The 22,005-nt window shown below is 40.3% G+C and overlaps 2 protein-coding genes across 2 annotated transcripts; both read left to right on the top strand.

Annotated features, from left to right (window-relative positions):
- The first annotated feature begins 846 nt into the window (after positions 1 to 846).
- On the top strand, positions 847 to 1,713 carry LOC117559929 (G-protein coupled receptor 15-like). The gene has a single exon (XM_034236659.1). It carries the CDS (start codon positions 847 to 849, stop codon positions 1,711 to 1,713), a length of 867 nt encoding a protein of 288 aa, XP_034092550.1.
- A 7,783-nt stretch (positions 1,714 to 9,496) lies between these two features.
- Positions 9,497 to 11,734, top strand: LOC117561140 (mu-type opioid receptor-like). The gene has a single exon (XM_034238431.1). The coding sequence runs from the start codon at positions 10,081 to 10,083 to the stop codon at positions 10,978 to 10,980; it is 900 nt and encodes a 299-aa protein (XP_034094322.1). The 5' UTR covers positions 9,497 to 10,080; the 3' UTR covers positions 10,981 to 11,734.
- The last annotated feature ends 10,271 nt before the right edge of the window (positions 11,735 to 22,005 follow it).

The raw sequence follows: 22,005 nt of genomic DNA, 5'->3' as shown, positions 1-22,005 counted from the left end.
AAATAGTAAATCAGGCATTTTTGGGAACAGAATGACTTTGAATTGCAACTGTCTCGTAAAAATGAGGCCTCAAAGGATTTACACTATCCTGCAGTGTCAAGAGAAAATTTGAGTTTCTCAAAACACAAATTAATTTATGTTTAAATAATAAAGGGCCAGTTTTCTTGTCTTATTTACAGCTGCAAAGCACATAATGAAATACTTCAAATCGAGGTAAACGTTAAATACTTTAAAACCAGGACACTTTTAGCAATTAAATGCCTTTTTTTTAAAACAACAATACAATAAACAAAACACAATATTCCTTTCATGACCCAGGACAACATCATCTGATCTTTGACCTTTAATGCCGCAATAATAAAAATTGGAATACATCGGAAGACGACCTTATATCTAAGTCTTTATTGACCTGATGTGACTAGTTCCATCATAAAGAGCTTTACAGTTATATAGACTGTTCCATTTGTGAGCTGCTCTCACGCATGGCAAGTACAGCACGTTTTGTTTCTTGGAGACCAAGCTTGATTCAGAAACCATCTAAAAAAATAATCGGAAGAGGTAGAATTTGGGAGAGTTAATCAAACAAAAATGATAAAAGTAGATCCTTGAACACGAAGACTTTAGAAACCAAATGAAGCAAAACAAGAGACTGCTGATCATTTTGTGTTTACCATAAACAAACCCTCCTGAGGCTCCTCTGATCAGGCCTCATTTGTTCTTTCCGTCTGACATGTGTCTGAAGTGTTAACATGTCACATCTGCCCTTTAGAGAGTGTAATGTTTGTTATATTAAAATCAATCATCTATAAATACAAAGGAAAACTGGTCTTCTGGCGAGGTGCCAGGATGCCCCTTAACGCCACCATCCCTCTGTCGGTGAATTTCGACACTCCGGAGGACTTCCTCATCTTCATCTTCCATATTCTGTTCGCCACAAGCGCCGTGCTGGTGGCCGGCTCGGTGGTGTTCGGGATATCCTCCACCCGGTCTCTGCGGCGCCAGAACCGCTTCATATTCATGCTGAACACGAGCATCAGTGACACTCTGACCGGCTTCTCGGTTTACTACCTCGGCCTCTTCGACGTCCAGGAGGGCTATCCCTCGAGGAACGGAACGTACTACATTTTGCCCTCATTTCTCGGTGTCAATGTGTTAACCTTCCTCTTTGCTCAGTTTGACCGCTATTTCGCTGTGTGCCATCCTTTCTTTTACAACCGTTTCATAACGAGGTCTTTTGTGTTTGGAATTTGTGCGTTTTGTTGGATTTACACATACTCCATCCTCACCGTGCAGAACATGGTGCCTATATCAGAGGCGGCCAAAATAAACGCGTTTGGTGTAATGACTCTTCAGATTATAGTTCTCATTAAAGTGTTGATGACTATTAAATTGTACATCATAGCCAGACACCAGTTGGCGAGAGAGGTGCCCAGTGCGGAGAGAGACAGCAAAAGGGAGTCGCTACGCATCATTGTGTTTGTGGTTATTTGCTTCTTGGCTCTGTGGTGTCCATCCTTTGTCAATATAATTGTTAGACAGTTGACCAGGAAAGGTATGAGGTTTAGAAATGAAGCCACTAACCTGTTTGCTATCCTGGCCCGGCTGAACGCACTGGTGACCCCGGCTGTGTACATCTGGGGGAGCCCGGCGCTGCGAGAGGCCGTGTGGATGGAGGTGTGGCGGAGGTTGTGTCCCTGCCGGAGGGTCAGGTGAGAGTCGGTCTGACATGACTGTTAGATTTCAAATGTCAGTATTTATGTGTAATGCGTGTGTTACGCAACGGTTTTAATCATATGAGTTTGTTTTGTTTTTCCAATGTTGTGTGTGAATAACAAATATTGTGTGAGAAAATAACAGAAACTCTCTCTTTCTCTCCTCTGTTTTTCAGAATTGGCTTTAACGTTAATGACAAACAAATGATGTGGCACCATAAGTAGATTGGATAAATTCAAACCCCGCGACTGAAGTGGACATGACACGTGCACATAATCACTTTTGAATGAATGTGAGTTCTCAATCATCACGTTTTGAAAATGACTGAAAATAAATCCACTTGAGAGATCTTTATATAAACATGAATGTTGGAGTAACTTATAGCACCTGTTTTGGGGGATAGGTGGAGAATGCAGAGATCCCTCGCATTTCTCGAGGACAACCAATTACAGTTTGGGGCTTAAACCGCAAATTCTTCATTTGGAAACAATTTTTTTCAACATGAAACTCACCTGTTAAAAAAAAAACGCTTTCAACTGAGTAAAATTAAAGTTATATTTAGAAAACACGTGTTGTACAATCTGACTAATTTCTTACGCTTATTTCAAAATCTGTGGAATCTGTGTCTTTATTTTCTGGAAAACTCGTGTTTGTGCAGATGCTCACGCTGCAGGTTATGGGAGATTGTTGTTATCTCTACTTTTCATTTAAACTATTTCGTTGTTGTTTTGACCATGCATCTTTCCTATTCAAGAGTATAATGTTTCCTTTTTTTTAAAGAAACATTATACTCGCTTAATTACATATAATTCTAATGATATATGTCATTACAGACCATGTCAAAATTTAAGGTGAATTAATCTCGAGCAGTTTAGATGTTTAATAGGCCTACTATGATGCTCATTGATACCGATTGATACCCAGATATGTTATAAGTTTGGTACAAAGGCATTTTAAGCAGCACAATTGCAGTGAAGTTTATTAAAACATGTACATGGAATTTCAAGCACATTAAACTGTTTAACAGACTCAGTCTTCCCTTAAGGGAAGTTAGTAGCTTCCCTGTCTTTTGTAATATGTGTATTTGTAATGTCTACAGGTGTAACGATGTTTGCCCAGTGTGCTGATATGGAGCTGTGTGGGTTACTCGCTGTAGATTTGCTTGACTCCTAATGTTTGAACTGCAGTGACGGATAGGCAATACATTGTAAAAATGTTGTCGGTTTATTCTCATGTTCCGTACAGTTTTGGTATTTCTCATGATTGCATAGCTGCAATTGGGCCAACATATTAAATCACAATCTGTGATTAAAAGGGGTTAAGTTGCACTCTAACCTGGTACATTCAGTAATTGGACTTATCACATTTAAATCATGAAAATAAGTTTCAGATTCTTGCATAAGTACAAAAACTTGGTGTTTTTTGCTGACTTGCAAAATTATATTACTGTGGTGATAGAATAACATCAATGTAAAGCTTACTGGGTGATTATAAAACACCATTAACTGTGACAGAGGACATCTCCACAACTGCTGCCAGCCGCAGGTTCAGGACCCCGGTCAGCTCCCTTTTGTTGTTTTAAATCCTTCATTTTGAATGTTTTCAGGCGATTACATCGTGTATTAAGAGGTATAAGCCTTTCCTTTCATTACGGGAGGCCTCGTGGAAAACTGTGTTGAGCAGTCTGCTGCTGCTCCCAAATAGTGCAGGGAAAACATATACTTGATTTGGATTTTGGAGTGTTTCAACTTCATTTGCTCCATTTCAACAGATTGCATAACCATTTACATTACAATGTTTATGAAAAGTCAAATATTGATTGCTAATACTGCTATCGGAGTTGAAACAGCAAAAAGATTTTAAAAACAGTGAAAAGCTATGCCTTTCAACTGCAGACATCTTAGTTTTCAGGCTCCTTGTTTTGTGTGGGGTTTTTTGTTCAATCCTGTGTAACTAAAACATTTTTCTTTACTTCTACTTATCAGCATCATCAAAGACGTTTCGGCGGAATTATTGCCTTGAATATTTTTTTTTATGAAACGATTATATATAACATGTCTGTCAAGTATAGCAACATGTTGATACAGATTCGGTTAAAGGCACAACTTTTATTACAAAAAATATATAATACAATAATCTGTTTGCTGAACTAGCATGTTTTTAAGTTTGGCTTGTTTGCGGTTGGATAGATGTTTCACAGAAAGGCGTTGCCTTTACACATATATTAATCGAGGCATATTGACTCTAACCACAATCTGGAAAACATGGTGTTACATACAAATATTTCTAGTAGACATAGGTTTTGTAAAAATTGACAAGTCGCAAAAAATAATATAATTAATACCACTCTTTTGTTCCTGCTAGTATCGAGTCAGAAAGTCTCCACTATTTTAAAGGGACATTGAGAGGATGCTTTGAAAGGTTTGTTTGAGAAAAACGAAGCATGAATCCATTTATTTGTATTTCCGGGATCTTGGTGATTTTGAAAGATATACATGTCCAGTTTAGTGACACACTTGATGCTTTGATGTGATTTTGGAGATTGAATTCTTGATTTGTAAAATAAACAATTCCTCACAAAAAATTGTCTGAGTTTACACAAGCAGTTGAGGACCTCAAGGTAAATTAAAATAAATCGTAATCAATGAAGACTATTGCAAAACAATGCCTCCATTTCAATTCAATTTTCAACCTTGGGATCCTTTTAAATGCACCAATAAACAAAATGTTAACATACCCCTGTCTTGAGAACAGCTTACCAAGGCAGATCAATGCGATTGTTTCTTTAATAAGTGTCAAATGGGATCTAGAGAACTCTACAATTAATGTAGCAACCTCTGATTGTATAGTTGCAGTTGAATTGTTGTGGAGAAGCAACACAATATTGCAGATACACATGCTGGCTCCAAAATTATTATTTTTTTCATTTAAATGTTGTATATCTAAAGAAATTAAACTAAACAAAGAATCTGCCTTGCTTTTTATGTCATTCAGTAATATTATGGCAAGCATGTTAGGCTTCTAAAGTTGCTAAACTATAAGGGTTGCTGCAGTTTTTACCTCTTGATGCTTGTGGCAAATGGGTTTTTAAGCTAGATCAATTCATATAACAGTCCGACCTCATTTTAGGCCACAACCAAAAGTATTACCACTCAAAGTAAACATTGATTGCAGATTGTTCATGTGTACCTCACAAAGTGGCCACTAAGTGTTTGGGTATTTTTATTTAAAGAAAATTGACATGACATGACATGAGAAGGCGTATGACCGAGTTCCCAGGGAGTTACTGTGGGAGGTGCTGCGGGAGTATGGGGTGAGGGGGTCTCTACTCAGGGCCATCCAATCTCTGTACTCCCAAAGCGAGAGCTGTGTCCGGGTCCTCGGCAGTAAGTCGGACCCATTTCCGGTGAGGGTTGGCCTCCGCCAGGGCTGCGCTTTGTCACCAATCCTGTTTGTAATATACATGGATCCAGTGCTGGAATTGGGCCGGTACTCACCGGTACGCAGTACCGGCACTTCTGGTTCTGACCCATGGAGTACCGGCACTTCTTGCTCAGTACCGGCATGCTGGCGGTACTCCGGTACTCATGCACCGTGCCAGTACTCAACACTCTCCCGCCGTTCTTATTATACATCCATATATATATATACAGCCGCCCGGTACTCAGTAGATGCGTCATGAGGTGCCGAACGGACATTCTCATCGCTCTAACCGCTGGAGTTTCACAGCGGCTGTCAGCTGTTTACTCCTGTCATTCAAACAGAACGTGCTGGAGAGGGGGCGGGGCTTATCTTCTCCATGTAAATACTGTGGTGGAAACGACTATGTCAAAATTAACCTATTTGACCGTGATTTAATAGTAATACACGTTTCAAAATAATAATAATAATAATGCCGAAGTAACAACATACTGAAAACTGTTAGTAAAACCATGTTTTAATGCTTTACAATTTACATACCTAGATGCACGTGTGTTGTGTTTATGCAGTGCAACTCCCACCCAGTGGGTGGCTATGTAGAGTGATAGAACAGAGCAGGCACGCCCCCGAGAGAAGGAAAGCAAGTCACGTCACAAATTAGCATTTCTAAAATGTTAGCGTGGATTAATAAAAGTGCAAAAAGACAGCGGTTGTCGCCGGAAGAAACTTCAAATACAGAGAATGCTGTGCCTGTGTTGGAAATTGTGTCTGATGGGGAGCTTTCTTTGGTTGATCCTCCTGCTCCAAGTTCTAGTGCATTAGCATTAGCACTAGCTCCGCCGCCTCCTCCAGAGCCTCTAACGTTAGCTGCTGCTGGCTCAACTGCCACCACCAACACCGGGCAAAGCGATGCACCTGACTGCTGGACAACGGACCAGGTGCAATATTTTTGCAAGACCTGGCTCCTTCTTAAAGATAAGAAGCTAGGATGTCGGATATGCAGAGATGTCAAATCTTTGGGAATACACACTGGACAAGGACTGAAACTGTCAACTGAATGGGGTGAGTGTGCAGTGTCTCATTTCGGTGTTGACAAGGGCAAACAACAAGCTAGCCTGAGAAAAAAAAATCAAAGAACATAAAGAATCACAAGCCCATGTAAAAGCTGCTGACATCCTTACATCTGCTTCACCTGAAACTATTCAACATCAAGTGCAGTCTATGCATAAATCTGAATTAGACACCACTATCAGAGTTTTTCGAACGGCATATAAAATTGGCAAACATAGCCGGCCATTCACAGACATGCCAATTGATTTGAATGTACAGAAACTGAATGGGCTGAACGTGGGCAGGGTTTTGCACTCCAATAAAACCTGTGGCGAAATCATCGACCACATAGCTCATGAGCTGAAGAAAAAAATGGCAAAAGACATTACAGAAAACCAAAGAAAACTCTGTGTTTTGGTCGATGAATCTACCACTATTAGTGGTAAAACGGTGCTTGTTGTGTGTCTACGCTCAGCATTAGCTGATGCTGAGCCCGAAACGTTTTTTTGGGAGCTGATCGAGTTGGATGGAACAACGGCTGATGACATCACAAAGGCGTTAATGGAGTGTCTTGGAAGAGATTTTAACGAGGACTTTTTAGGTCAGTGTTTCGTTTCTTTTGCATGTGATGGGGCTTCAATCATGCTAGGGAAGAGAACAGGCGTTGCTACCCAGTTGTGTAGTAAATTCCCAAGCCTGTTTGTGTTGCACTGCTCCAATCATCGTCTAGAGCTGGCAGTTGGGGATGTGGTCAAGGAGGTCTCAGGGCTCAATCATTTCCAGATCTTTTTTGACAAACTCTATTCCTTGTTCCATGCCTCCCCCAAAAATCAGAGGCAGTTAGCGCAGTGTGCGCAAGCAGTCGGACAGCGTCTCCTGGTGATAGGGCGTGTTTTGTCCATCCGCTGGGTGGCTTCAAGTGAAAGGAGCGTCAGAGCAGTCTGGGAAAACTACCGAGTGCTTCATGATCACTTCACAAATGCTGCAAACGACACGAGCAGGGATTCCAGAGACAGAGCAAAGTACAAGGGCCTGGATGATGTGCTCACATCTGCAACGTTTGTCAGCAATCTGGGACTGATGTACGATGCGCTCACAGAGCTCAGCGACCTCTCTCGGCAACTCCAAAAAAGAGAGATAACACTGCCTACAGCAGATAGGCTCTTAACTCGAGAAATACGAGTTTTTGAATCCATGGTCACCATGCCTGGCCCACACATGACTACAGTTCATACAGCTCTAGCTGAGAAGTCCTTCAAGGGTGTTGCCCTGCGTGAGAATGGCAGGCTTGTACAGATTCATGCAGGTCAGTTTTTCCGCAGTATGGTAGAGAATCTGAGACACAGAATGACTTCCACAACCTCCTCTCATGTCAGCACAAGAGAAATCCCATTACATGGCCGGGAGGCCCGGGACAATCAGCTAATCCAGGACATGAAAGTTATCCATCCTGGAAGTTGGCCTGAAGAGGAGTTAGACGTACAGTATGGGGACGTAGAGGTGCTACGTTTGTGCGAAGTGCTGAAAGTGGACAGAAGAGAGACTGTTCAGGGCTTTCGCGAATACAAGGAAACCAGGGCATCCCGTACACCTGCTGCCATGGAGCCTCTACTGAAAGCAGTCCGAACCATCGCTGTCTCCACTAGTGAGTGTGAGCGGGCATTCAGCTGCATGAACGATATCCTTACTGCAAAAAGGAATGCTCTCTCTGTCAGCCGACTGTCCAGCCTGGTTTTCATTAAATGTAATGGACCATCACTAGGACAGTTCAATCCGGAACAGTATGTGAGGTCCTGGCTGGCAAAGGGAAGGAGAAGTGCTGATGAAAGAGCCTGTCCAGCTCCAGCCCCTGATACTGATGTCCCCAAGGCCTTCTGGAGCCTTTTCTAACAATGTGAAGTATATTGCAAAGCAGCTCACCCAGTGAGAAGACTTTTGGCATAATGTGCCGATTTGTACAGATCCTGGAGATAGAAGGACTTCAGACCAACCAGGGAGTTATCTGATCAGCTTGGTGTTCAATGTAACTCTTTACCATGGCTCAGACTTTGTTACTTGCAGTTACAGTTTCTCATTTTAGATTGTGCAAATGTTGCATTTGTTTTTACATGTTCTTTGTTCATGCTCTTTATCATTTTTCTGAGTTGGAAAGTTAGATTGCATCATAGTTTACTTTATACATATTTGTATTCTTCAGTGGTGAAGTATATTGCAAAGCAGCTCAGCCATGTGAGAAGACTTTTGGCACTTTTTCGTTTTTCGTTTTCTGAGTTGGAAAGTTAGATTGCATTCAAAATGTACAGAAATACTTAATTTTGTTAAAGCTTTTTATAAAAAATGCTTCTGACCAGAGCTTTGTTTCCTTGTCATTAATGTTGAACACCACCAGAGGGGCTCTCACCTGAAAGGTCTCTGCTTCATGTGTCTTCAGCAGAAGATCTAGACTTTGATTGCTATATTTTCAGTTAATATTGACCTTACTGAGCTTTAGCCATATCCGCTGCCTATCATAAAAAATGTTAAGTACAGTGAACCTTTCTAAAATATACAGTAGTAAAGAGACAAACCCACCAGCATTATAGTAGCCAAATTCTTGTTTGTGGGCTGTATATATAAAATTGACTTGAAAAAGTTGCTGATTTTAGAGTACTGGCACCCTTTTCATTCCAATTCAAGCACTGCATGGATCGGATTTCGAGGCGTAGTCATGGGGGAGGGGGTCTGCAGTTCGGTGGACTAAGGATTGCACCACTGCTTTTTGCAGATGATGTGGTTCTAATGGCTTCATCGGTCTGCGACCTTCAGCACTCACTGGATCGGTTCGCAACCGAGTGTGAAGCGGCTGGGATGAGGATCAGCACCTCCAAATCTGAGGCCATGGTTCTCAGCAGGAAACCGATGGACTGTCCACTTCAAGTAGGGAATGAGTCCTTACCCCAAGTGAAGGAGTTCAAGTATCTCGGGGTCTTGTTCTCGAGTGAGGGAACAATGGAGCGTGAGATGGGCCGGAGAATCGGAGCAGCGGGAGCGGTACTGCAGTCGCTTTACCGCACCGTTGTGACGAAAAGGGAGCTGAGCCAGAAGGCAAAGCTCTCTGTCTACCGGGCCATTTTCGTTCCTACCCTCACCTATGGTCATGAAGGATGGGTCATGACCGAAAGAACGAGATCGCGGATACAAGCGGCCGAGATGGGTTTTCTCCGCAGGGTGGCTGGTGTCTCCCTTAGGGATAAGGTGAGAAGTTCGGTCATCAGGGAGGGACTCGGAGTTGAGCCGCTCCTCCTTCGCGTCGAAAGGAGCCAGTTGAGGTGGTTCGGGCACCTAGTTAGGATGCCACCTGGGCGCCTCCCTAGGGAGGTGTTCCAGGCACGTCCAGCTGGGAAGAGACCAAGGGGTAGACCTAGGACCAGGTGGAGGGATTATATCTCTTCGCTGGCCTGGGAGCGCCTTGGGATCCCCCAGTCAGAGCTGGTTGATGTCTCCAGGGAAAAGAAAGTTTGGGGCTCTCTGCTGGAACTGCTACCCCCGCGACCCGACCACGGATAAGCGGAAGAAGATGGATGGATGGATGGACATGACATATAACATGCAGCAGTGGGGGCACCAAGATGTCTGTTCATAAATATTTGGATGGTTGAATCGAATAATTACAAAGTACCATGTGTGTATATTTTTACATAATTATGGAGTGAGCATCCTCTGTATCAATACTGTTACATATACAATGCATTGTGTAAAAAATATCCCTTAAACCTACTCAAATGTTTAAATAAAACACATTAAAGGTTCAGCCCTAAACAATAGTATGAAAAGGGAGATTAGGTAATGTCCCGTGGGGAAATTGTTCGGCCGACGCCTTAATAATCAGCTTTAAAAGGATGTTTAAAATGAAAGAGCATGTTTGGAACAATGCTCCCCTCCAACACCACAGACGCTGAAGGAGTAGGTATACCTCTCTCAGTGAACTTTGACAGCCCTGTGGATTATGCCATTTTTATTTTTCAATTTATCTTTGCAACAACTGCTGTTCTGGTACCAGGACATTTAGTCATCACCATATTGTCCACCAAAGCTCTCCACCTCCAGAACAGGTTCATTTTCATGCTGAACACCAGTATTTGTGACACGCTGGTGGGGTGTTCAGTGTATTATCTCGGTCTGTTTGATGTGCAGGAAGGATTTCCTTCGAGAAATGGCAGTTATAATATGTTACCTTCTCTTCTTGGGGTAAACTTAATGACGTTTTTATTTGCACAGTTTGACCGCTATTTTGCTGTTTGCCACCCATATTTGTACACGCGCTTCATAACCCGACGGGTGGTAATCTCTGTAAATGCCTGCTGTTGGATTCATGTTTATTTTCAGACCATCATTTTACTGTTCTTGCCACTTTCCAGAGCGATACAGATGTATGTTTTCGGAATTGTCAGCTTACAAATCATAGTGCTCACCAAAGTGATCATGACTATCAAACTGTATGTTGTTGCCAGGTACCAGCTGGCAAGAGACCCCCCCAGCGCAGAGAGAGAAAACAACAAGGAATCATTAAGAATCATCATCTTTGTTGTCATTATCTTTTTACTGTTGTGGGGTCCCTCTTTTGTTAATATAGTCCTCAGACTGCTGTTAGGAGGGGGGCTGATATTTAGGAACGAGGCCACCAATGTCTTTGCAATTATGGCTCGTCTGAACGCTGTGTGCACTCCAGCCGTGTACCTGTGGGGCAGCCCGGCTCTCAGGCAGGCCACGGTGAAGCATGTGTGGGGCAGAGTGTGTCCGAGATGCAGGAAACGGTAAAAGGAAACACGCGGCCTATAACTGCAATAGGCCTACATATTCTATTCCATTCCCTCCACAGCAGACCTGCAAAGAGCAGAGTTGAGCTCCTCCTGTGATTCACTGACTGCACACATGTGTTAACCGAGGATTCCGTCAGCAAGGATTCGGAGATAAGGGACTGTATAACTGACTTGAGGGGACGGGAACAATTTGAATTTTATTTTAACAATAATTGTATTCGCCATGAGTATGTTGTGATAGGTTGTTCTGATTTTGAAATGCACTTTGCTCGTCTGATAGAATTTGCATGCTTTATTTAGGCCGCTCTTCTGTTTACTTTTACAGTTGAATAAGTCATTACATTTTTTCTGAATAATTGATAAGTTCTGCTCAGGGCTATATGACTTTTTGTTTAAATTCTTAACAAAAATGCTATTTCGCCGTACATTATCTGTTTTGGCTGTTAATGGGCAGGTCATGGTCTTTAGAGTTTTGTTAATAGGCTACTAGGCCTATATGGTTTAAAACCAATGGAATGTGATATTAAGTTTCGGTTTGGTTAATTATTATTATTATATATTTCAATGAACTAGTTATTTGAAATAAATGTTTTATATGTCCCGATAGAAATGGTGTTTTCCAACAAACGTGGATTTAAAGAAGAAATAAACATTTGTGCAGAGAAGATGTTGGGCAGCTTGCAGCAAGAACATCATTACTTTTCTGCCAGATTTCACTTTTTCATATGTCAAACAGCTACCACAAAAAAAGCCACAATTCAAAAACAATTACATAATTTAAAACATTTAAAAAACTCAACTGTCTCTCTTAATGCTTCCGACTCTTTTCGATTTACGAATAAATACTGAATGTTTTTCTTACGTCTTAAATTAAGCACTGTTTATTAATCTACACTATACTGAAACAGAGAGCCCATAACGATCCGTGTACTTTTTGTCAGTTTGATTTTTCGTTTAAACCAAAAGCCAAAAAACGGAAATACCAGCCTTTTTCCGTTTTTTCGTTTTTGATTTAAAACGAAAAAACGGAAAACCAAAGCCGTTTTTCCGTTGTTGTTGTTGTCTGAATAAAAAGACGGATAACGAGAAAACCTGACCAAAAAAAGTCTGTACGTTTTGTTAGTTTGATTTAACGTTTGAACCAAAAAACGAAAATACCAGCCTTTTTTCGTTTTAAATCAAAAACGAAAAAACGGGAAACCAAAGCCGTTTTCCTGTTTATGTTGTCTGAATCAAAAAACGGATAACAAGAAGACCTAATAAAACAAACGGTCTGATTTTGGTTTTTGATAACAACTTCATTCAATGTTCCGTATTGTATTGAAGAATGAAGTAAAGCAGTCCGGTGGACCGGAAGTTAAAGAACATATTTCAAAATAAAAGACACGAGGATATGCTGTAAAAGTTAAATCCTGGAACCCAGAAGTCTGACGAGGATAAGTTTATCTCTGCATTCACATGCAGATATGCGTTTATAGAGATCAATACAAGTATGCAAGCACTGTGCATAGCTTTATTTAGCTGACTTCCGGTTTGTACTGTGTCGGTAAATCCAGTGTCCAGCTTGCCGTTATGTGATAACCATAGACTGGTGACAGCGTCATGTTTGTTGCATACCTGCAAGATAAAATAAGAACTATCGCCCTACTTTCACCTGCACCCAGCAGCAAGCGGGAGAACGATTTATCATACAGTCGACCCCTAAAACAGTTCACACAGTAAATGGAACAGTTGTTAATTTGTCCAACTAGTCTACATTATGAATTTGATGTTTGATATTTAACCAGATAAAAGCTGGTACGGTGGCCCTGAAGTGCAAGACACCAGAGCATTTCACAGAACGCCACAGAATTTCAGAAAACGCCGCAGCATTTCACAAAACGCCATAGCATTTCACAAAACGCCGCAGCATTTCACAAAACGCCGCAGCATTTCACAAAACACAACAGCATTTCACAAAACACTACAGCATTTCACAAAACGCTGCAGCATTTCACAAAACACAACAGCATTTCACAAAACGCCACAGCATTTCACAAAACGCCGCAGCATTTCACAAAACGCCGCAGCATTTCAAAAAACGCCACAGCATTTCACAAAACACTACAGCATTTCACAAAACGCCGCAGCATTTCACAAAACACAACAGCATTTCACAAAACACTACAGCATTTCACAAAACGCTGCAGCATTTCACAAAACACAACAGCATTTCACAAAACGCCACAGCATTTCACAAAACGCCGCAGCATTTCACAAAACGCCGCAGCATTTCAAAAAACGCCACAGCATTTCACAAAAACGCCACAGCATTTCAGAAAACACCACAGCATTTCACATTGGACGGAAAGGGTATTCCTTAGGGAGAACACTTCTTGTTTGTGATTGGACAGAGCCAGCCATAGAAGCACTGCTGTGATTGGTTGTTTTTGCTGCCAGTCAAGAAATGACGCTGCATGATTGGCCCAACACATCAGCCGTTAGCTGTTAGCACACACTCAGAGCTCCTCATATCTGTTCAGAAACTGGACAAAAGTTAAACATATACAAAACACAGACTGTCTATGTCATTTCGAATACAGTCGCTGCTTTATGTATGTATGACGTTGTTGTGAGTGTGGACGGAGCAGCTACAGGTTAGTTTAGCCTGATCGATCCGATTCCGATAGGATTTACATGGAGATACTGCCCACCCCCAGAATTAAACACAGAATTAATGCTTTATTAATTCATGGTTTTTAAGGGGCTTATCTCCATGTAAATACTATGGTAGACCACCCAATATTCGCATCGCTCTAATCGCTCGAGTTTCACCGCGGCTGTCAGCTGTGTTTGCTCCTGTCATTCAAACAAGAGGCGCTGGAGAAGTAAATTCTATGGGAGATACCAGCTACAACAAAATGAACATATTTGACCGTGATTTAATTATAATACACGTTTCAAAGTGATGCCGAAGTAACTACATACTGATAACGGTTAGTAAAAACCATGAATTAACGCTTTGACAAGTCTGCAGATAAGACGGCAGGCGAAAAGCTTTTAAAATGCGTGTTTTCTGAATGGAATCGGATCCATCAGGCTAAACTAACCTGTTGCTGCTCCGTCCACACTCACAACAACGTCATACAGACATAAATAAAGCAGCGACTGTATTCGCCATGACATAGACAGTCTGTGGTTTGTACATGTTTAACTTGTGTCCAGTTTCTGAACAGATATGAGGAGCTGTGAGCTCTGAGTGTGTGCTAACGGCTGATGTGTTGGGACATATTTCACTGTCGGGTGTTGACCAATCACGAAGCGTCATTTCTTGACTGGCAGCAAAAACAACCAATCACAGCAGTGCTTCTCTGGCTGGCTCTGTCCAATCACAAACAAGAAGTGTTCTCCCTAAAGGAATACCATTTCCGTCCAATGTGAAATGCTGTGGTGTTTTCTGAAATGCTGTGGTGTTTTCTGAAATGCTGTTGTGTTTTCTGAAATACTATGGCGTTTTGTGAAATGCTGTTGTGTTTTCTGAAATGCTGTTGTGTTTTGTGAAATGCTGTGGCGTTTTCTGAAATACTGTGGCGTTTTCTGAAATGCTGTAGTGTTTTGTGAAATGCTGTGGTGTTTTCTGAAATGCTGTGGTGTTTTCTGAAATGCTGTAGTGTTTTCTGAAATGCTGTGGTGTCTTGCACTTCAGGGCCACCGTAGCATTGAGATAGAATCTCATTTGCAATGCTGACCTGGCCAAGAAGGCAGCAACGTTACACATAACACAAACATATAAAATACAGAGAACATAACTAAGAAAACAAAAGACAAAAAAGCAGTCACTACATTGTGCACATTAGGACAGTAAGAAGCTGACAGCTGAGTTAGAACAGAAAGATATGCAGGCCATAATCACTCGACGCTCAAAAGAGTGTGTAAGGGTTACATGAACTGAATTGAAACACTGTCCATTAGTTGATTAATAAACAAGACATTCAAGTCAAAGTTTTAGGCATTTTCATTTGTAGCACGCTGTAAATATGGACTATGAATGAACACATGCAATGTGGAAACACACAAATAGGTTTATTCTCAATACTCATAACAGTATCAGACACAATGACTTTACTGAGAGTGAAGATGACATGAACATAGTTACTGTATGGTAGTGAAGACAAAATACAGTATATTGCATTTACCTCTTCCTCTAACTCTCTCTCCAAAAGTGGCCTCCATTGTTGTGCACAACAAAGTGTTCAAGCTCAGGTTTCTAAGTGATCTAATTGGTTACATGGCTTTTAACATGTGCATTCTGGGTGCAGGGGCTTGATAATTGAGTGTGGTATTTCAGTGGCAGTGTTTTGCAAACAACACACAGGCTGTCGGTTTTGAGTAACGTGTCAAATGTAAATAAGAGTGTGCAAATATTTGGTCAATCCAGTGTCCAGCTTGTCGCTGTGTGACAACGTCATGTTTGTTGTGATATACCTACAAGATTTACCTGTGACAAATGTCAGCGATGTAAACAGAAATGTCGACCTACTCTCACCTGCACCCAGCAGCAAGCGGGAGAAATGTTTGAAGTTGTACTTGTGAAGTTACGTCTACAATTAGGAGGGTGAGTAATTAAGCTTTTATTTCTGTAACGTTAAACTTATTGTTTTTCTTCAACAAGTTTGACTACATTGAAAGACAGAGGAGGGACAGTATGTGCATTCTTAATGAACATACTTTGTATTTTAGTGTCAGGGTGTTATGCTACAGGTCCATGAGGACAGGCCCCACAGTGAGGTCAGGATGAAGTGTTACTGTCTTAGTTACCGTCTGGCTCAACATGTTCCTGGGGATTTGGCTCATTTCAGACAGGTTAGACACATCCAATAGTAAAACATTAACTTTAATATAACTAGCACAAGGTAGCTACTAGTCCCAGAAATGGACTGACTGGTCTGTGTGTGCTGCACAGAGGTCACAGTTGTGTTTTGTTCCTGTTCTGTTGTTAAAGAGTCATTTTTCTTCGTTCATAGTATAAAAGTAAATCAATTCATATCAGTATGTATAAGAAGTTGTAAGTATAGAAGACATTTAGGAAAAAATATATGACTTATTTACTCCTTAAAATAGCACAATGTTATTAAACCAAAATGTTACCCTAAAATAAATAATACAATGCAAACTGAATACGTATTTATTTTGTTTCTCTTCTTACAGGTGGGGCTGAAAGACTCGACCCCCATTGAGCTGGAGCATCATGGCTGCAGGTGTGACGTGTGTTACTCTCCTGCTCCAGTCACATGACTCCCAGTGGGTCCCCAGTACTCAGCTGTACAGAGCAGAGCAGCAGTGGTACAAACCAAGAACTATGGCAAGTCTGAGAATAATGTCATTGTAATTCAAATACTAAAACTACACACAGGATAGTTCTGGTCTTTTGAAGTGGGGTAGTGTGTGGTATATATCCATAATCAGTGTACTACCTACAGTAGTCGTGTGGAGAAACATATGGAGCCCCGGCACAGCAGAGCCATGTACTGCTGAGGACGTGGGCAAAAGCAACATTTCTTTTCTCCACCAAAAAAGCTATATCAGTTTAAGTGTACATTATTTAATGCTAAAAATAGCAATTTTTTTTCAGGTGGGCCTTCATTTTTGGGTGGATAAAATAGGTTTTGCTGCTGTGTTTTTAGAAAAATGTGATTATTTGTGGCCTATTACAGCTTTGTGCAATTACCAAGACACAAACTGGTACTTTTGGCACAATTATTAAACTCAAGTTATCTTTCATCTATTGAACCAACCCAGTCTCACTGCATTTCGTGTTCACCAACACGATTTTTAATCTATTGATTCGTGTTCACCAACACGATTTGCCCCTTTTTTTCGTGTTGCACAGCACGATTTTAAAAGCAATGTATTTCTACTGCCTGCAGCACGTCTTTTTCTCCGGTCGGGTCGAGGAAGACCGGAAGCTGTGTGGTTCATAAAAACATGTTCTTACTCAATATCAAGCCACAGTTATTGCTTTTATTTGAAATCGTATAATTTCTGACTTTTGTTGCCGTCTGTGAGGAAAATAAATGGGACTCAGAGCCTCAGGATACTGAAATCTGTATTTTTTAAATCTTTTTTTCCTTCTAATTTGTTATTCTTTTCAAAATAACACACTGTTATTTACTCACCAATAACACACAATTATCCCTGCTTTTATTTATTGGTTTAATTCCATAATCTCGGGCTTTTTTGGCGTCCGTCAGGAACTGAATTTCAAAATAAAAATAACCGGAAACAGACGAACCTCAGCTATGGTTTTAAGCTCGCTTATTGGATGTTTTAGCCGCAATGCATGCTGGGATTTGGTGTTTATATAATATGAAATCCGGAAAACATTTTAAAAGAATAAAATAATACTTAATTCCGAGCGCTCTTGCTTTTCTCTTTGAAAGTCATCACATAACGGCATTGTAATACACGGTTCGGCTGCATTACATATTACAGATCTGCCGTAGTTCTTTATTTATAGAGCCCTGATGAGAAGACCTTTGGAAAAACTGAGAAAATGCCGCCGAAACTGAATACTTGACGTGGATCATAAATATATTCAACAATTAAACAACATCTTCAATTTCTCTTCACACAATACGTCTCCTTGCAGTATCAACACTAATTCGGCTGACTTTTACATTTGATCTAATTCACAGATAGGTTATATTTACACCATAACGGTGCACAGCTGATATAAAAGGACTGTAGTTTTTAAAGATATTACTGATTTTCTTTGAATGTAAGAATGTAAATACTGAGTCTGAAATAGTATAGCAATATGCTGTAAAATTATGTGAAAGCATGCATAAAACTACACATTTTCAGATGTTGTACGGAAACAAAAGTATCCTACACTAATAATAGAAAGTTATTATGGCTGTGTGTACCTTGTGTGCACCGCCTAGTGGTTAAAGCACGTTATTGAATTATTGTGTTTTATTTGTTTAAAAAAATATTAAGAGTACATACTTTCATAGGGGGAAAGTATAAATATAGAATATAAAAAATCAAGAAGATACTATAAGTGATCTCTACAATAAAACAGTTTAGTGCAGAATGTACAAAGATATTAATAGGAGGAGGTACAAAACAGAAAAACGAATTAACCTTTATTTAAACATTAAATAACAGATTAAGGTCTTCTTTTAAATAAGAAAAAAACTTTGGGGGTATCTATCTACAGATAAATATTAAGCCTGACAAAGTACTTAACGTCTAATATATTGCTTTCCTGCAATGTTAACTATGTTGAAGCACTTATTTTAACTGATATTATACATATGAATTATACTCTTATGTATGTAGATAGAATAAGAAATGTGCAGAATATGACAGTTTAATGGTGGAGGTACACACATATTGATAGATGTCTTGTAATGCACTGTTGAGGAACCTGTGACCCAAGGTTTTCATTCATTGCATAACTACACCGTAGTTGTGTATATAATATGTCAATACACCTTTGAAAATCTTGAAAGGGATGTGCAAAATAGCCATAATATACAGTCTTTAATTAACTATTAGTAGAGAATAACGAGTAATGAATATACTTTATTACTCGTTTCCATTCATGTCAATTGCAGATACATGTTTAGTCTTCTCAAGCACCAACTATCAAATATCTCTCCTGATTGTTGGCACTTGACAATCACCTCACCTGAATTTTACTCAGGTGTAACTAAAGTCTGATTTAAGGGTTGTTTATATTTCACATAATTAATCAGAATCAGCAAAGTAACTCAAATAAATGCAGTGGAGTAAAAATACCAGGTTAACCTCTGAATTGTAGTGGAGTAGAATTACAAAGTAACAATGAGCTGTCATGTGGGTATTAATGCTGCGCATTATGGACACAAGCGATTTTCACCCATTTATTAATTATATGTTTTATTTTTTGATAACACCAATGTGTTTAATACTGGCAACTTCTAATTGTGGGAAAAACGAAAACGTTCAGTAGAGACGTCCCATAGAACATTTTGTGAAACACAATAGCCAGCATGTGTAGTTCTGGGGGGCCGTTCGATTCCAGTTTTGGATAGTCTGGCGTGGTTTCGTTCCATTTCACACAACTGTTTGACGCTCTGCGTAACCTTACGGGGACTGTAGTCCTAAACGATAGCTGGGGATTATGTAGTGTCTTCGGCCATCCTAAACTCAGAAATGTTGACAATCGCAATGATGCTCGAAATGTCCCTTATAGGCCTACGTCTGTTTCCGGTTATATTTATTTTGAAATTCAGTTCCTGACGGACGCCAAAAAAGCCCGAGATTATGGAATTAAACCAATAAATAAAAGCAAGGATAATTGTGTGTTATTGGTGAGTAAATAACAGTGTGTTATTTTGAAAAGAATATCGAATTAGAAGGAAAAAAGCATTTAGAAATACAGATTTCCGTATTCTGAGGCTCTGAGCCCCATTGATTTTCCTCACAGACGGCAACAAAAGTCCGAAATTATACGATTTCAAATAAAAGCAATAACTGTGGCTTGATATTGAGTAAGAACATGTTTTTATGAACCACACAGCTTCCGGTCTTCCTCGACCCGACCGGAGAAAAAAGGCTTGTTTGAGACGCGTTGCGGCTCGCCTCGAAAGTAGACGAGAGTAGCCGATCGCAGCCGGGGGAGGTCTCAAAAAGCTCGCCTGAAGTCGGACAGCTACGAGTCGGCTTCTTCTTCTTCATCTTCTTCTTCGCCTTCTTCTTCTTCTTCTCTCGGTTATTTGGCGGATTGCAAACAACTTTAAGGTGCATACCGTCACCTCCGGAGTCGGCTTGACTCGGTTTGCATTTATAAAGAATGCACACATGTGTTTAATCGTTAATGTCAGATATGTACTAAGTAAATACATTTGTTCCTGCTCAAGAATACATTCAACTTTATTGTTATTGCACATATTACAGGTGTACTGAGACAACGAGATGCAGTTTAGCTTCTAACCAGGAGTGCGACAAGCAGTAAAGTGAAAAGTAATGTACACAATAGACAGAATAAAATATAGAATGAATTGAATGATGAATAAACAGTAAGGGGTATGAATACACTAGATATCAGCCTGTGAGCAGTATGAACAGTGTGTATGAATATGCTAAGATATATAAAGTATGAAAACGGTAAGCAGTGCAAGTATAGTATAAAACATATGGATATTCATTTCATGATGATAAACATTGTGGAACAATGATGAAAAATGGGAATGGATGTGGCGACGTAAAACAGACACAAAACAACAACAAACTTTTGCCGAGCCAATTGGAGAGTTTCATCAGCAGCACGTGGTAAAAACCACCAATGAGCGCTCAGCTCGAGATACCAGCGAGTCGTTTCCCATCAAGCATTTCGCTTCCGCAGCCCGTGGAGAGGAACTGCGTCGCCTCGCCGCGCCTCGCTCTCAAGGCTGCGGGCGTCTTTGTCCCGCGAGATTTCAACGTCTCATGTAGGCGGGCCTCCAGAGCAAGTCGGACAAAATGACTAACCATCATGCAACGCACTAGCAAGACGTTGATCGCAACTGCGCAGGTCTGCGCAGGTCTCGCTTGTCTCAAACAAGCCTAATGACGTGCTGCAGGCAGTAGAAAAATAATACATTGCTTTTAAAATCGTGCTGTGCAACACGAACAAAAAGGGGCAAATCGTGTTGGTGAACACGAATCAATAGATTACAAATCGTGTTGGTGAACACGAAATGCCGTGAGACTGGGTTGATTGAACAGATATGGGTTAGCCCTACTAACCCTGCACCCAGAATGCACAAAAAAAAAATGATATCACTTAGAAACCTGAGCTTGAACACTTTGTTGTGCACAACAATGGAGGCCAATATTGGAGAGAGAGTTAGAGGAAGAGGTAAATGCAATATACTGTATGTTGTCTTCAGTACCATACAGTAACTATGTTCATGTCATCTTCACTCTCAGTAAAGTCATTGTGTCTGATACTGTTATGAGTATTGAGAATAAACCTATTTGTGTGTTTCCACATTGCATGTGTTCATTCATAGTCCATATTTACAGCGTGCTACAAATGAAAATGCCTAAAACTTTGACTTGAATGTCTTGTTTATTAATCAACTAATGGACAGTGTTTCAATTCAGTTCATGTAAGCCTTACACACACATTCCTCTTTTGAGCGTCTAGTGATTATGGCCTGCATGTCTTTCTGTTCTAACTCAGCTGTCAGCTTCTTAGCAGTTTAGACACACATCAAATTCATAATGTAGAGACTAGTTGGACAAAATAATGCTTAACAACTGTTCCATTACTGTGTGAACTGTATGATATATTGTTCTCCCACTTGCTGCTGGGTGCAGGTGAAAGTAGGGCGACAGTTCTGTTCACATCGCTGATATTTGTCACAGGTAAATCTTGCAGTTATGCAACAAACATGACGTTGTCACACAGCGACAAGCTGGACACTGGATTTGCCAACACAGTACAAACCGGAAGTCAAGGAATACAATTATGCACAGAGCTTGCATACTTGTATTAATCTCTATAAACGCATATCTGCATGTGAATGCAGAAATAAACGTATCCTCGTCAGCATGGGTGCCGGAAGCAGGGGGGCCAAGGGTCGTCAGACTTATGGTTATGGGTCTTTTACAGCATTGCCATTATAGCCTCGTGTCTTTTATTTTGAAATATGTTCTTTAACTTCCGGTCAAGCGGACTGCTTTTCTTCATTCTTCAATACAAAACGGAACATTGAATGAAGTTGTTATCAAAAACCAAAATCAGACCGTTTTTATCTTGTTATCCGTTTTTGATTCAGACAACATAAACAGGAAAACGGCGTTGGTTTCACGTTTTTTCGTTTTTGATTTAAAACGAAAAAAGGCTGGTATTTTCATTTTTCTCATTTTTTGGTTCAAACGAAAAATCAAACTAACAAAACGTACACTTACCTTTTTTTAAATTAGGTTTTATCGGTCTTTTTATTCAGACAACAACAACGTAAAAACGGCTTTGGTTTCCCGTTTTTTCGTTTTAAATAAAAAACGA

The sequence above is a fragment of the Gymnodraco acuticeps genome, unplaced genomic scaffold, assembly GCF_902827175.1.
Source record: "Gymnodraco acuticeps unplaced genomic scaffold, fGymAcu1.1, whole genome shotgun sequence".
Taxonomy (NCBI): domain Eukaryota; kingdom Metazoa; phylum Chordata; class Actinopteri; order Perciformes; family Bathydraconidae; genus Gymnodraco; species Gymnodraco acuticeps.
Note: the sequence above shows the minus strand (reverse complement) of the source record. Positions and strands in the feature narration are given on the sequence as shown.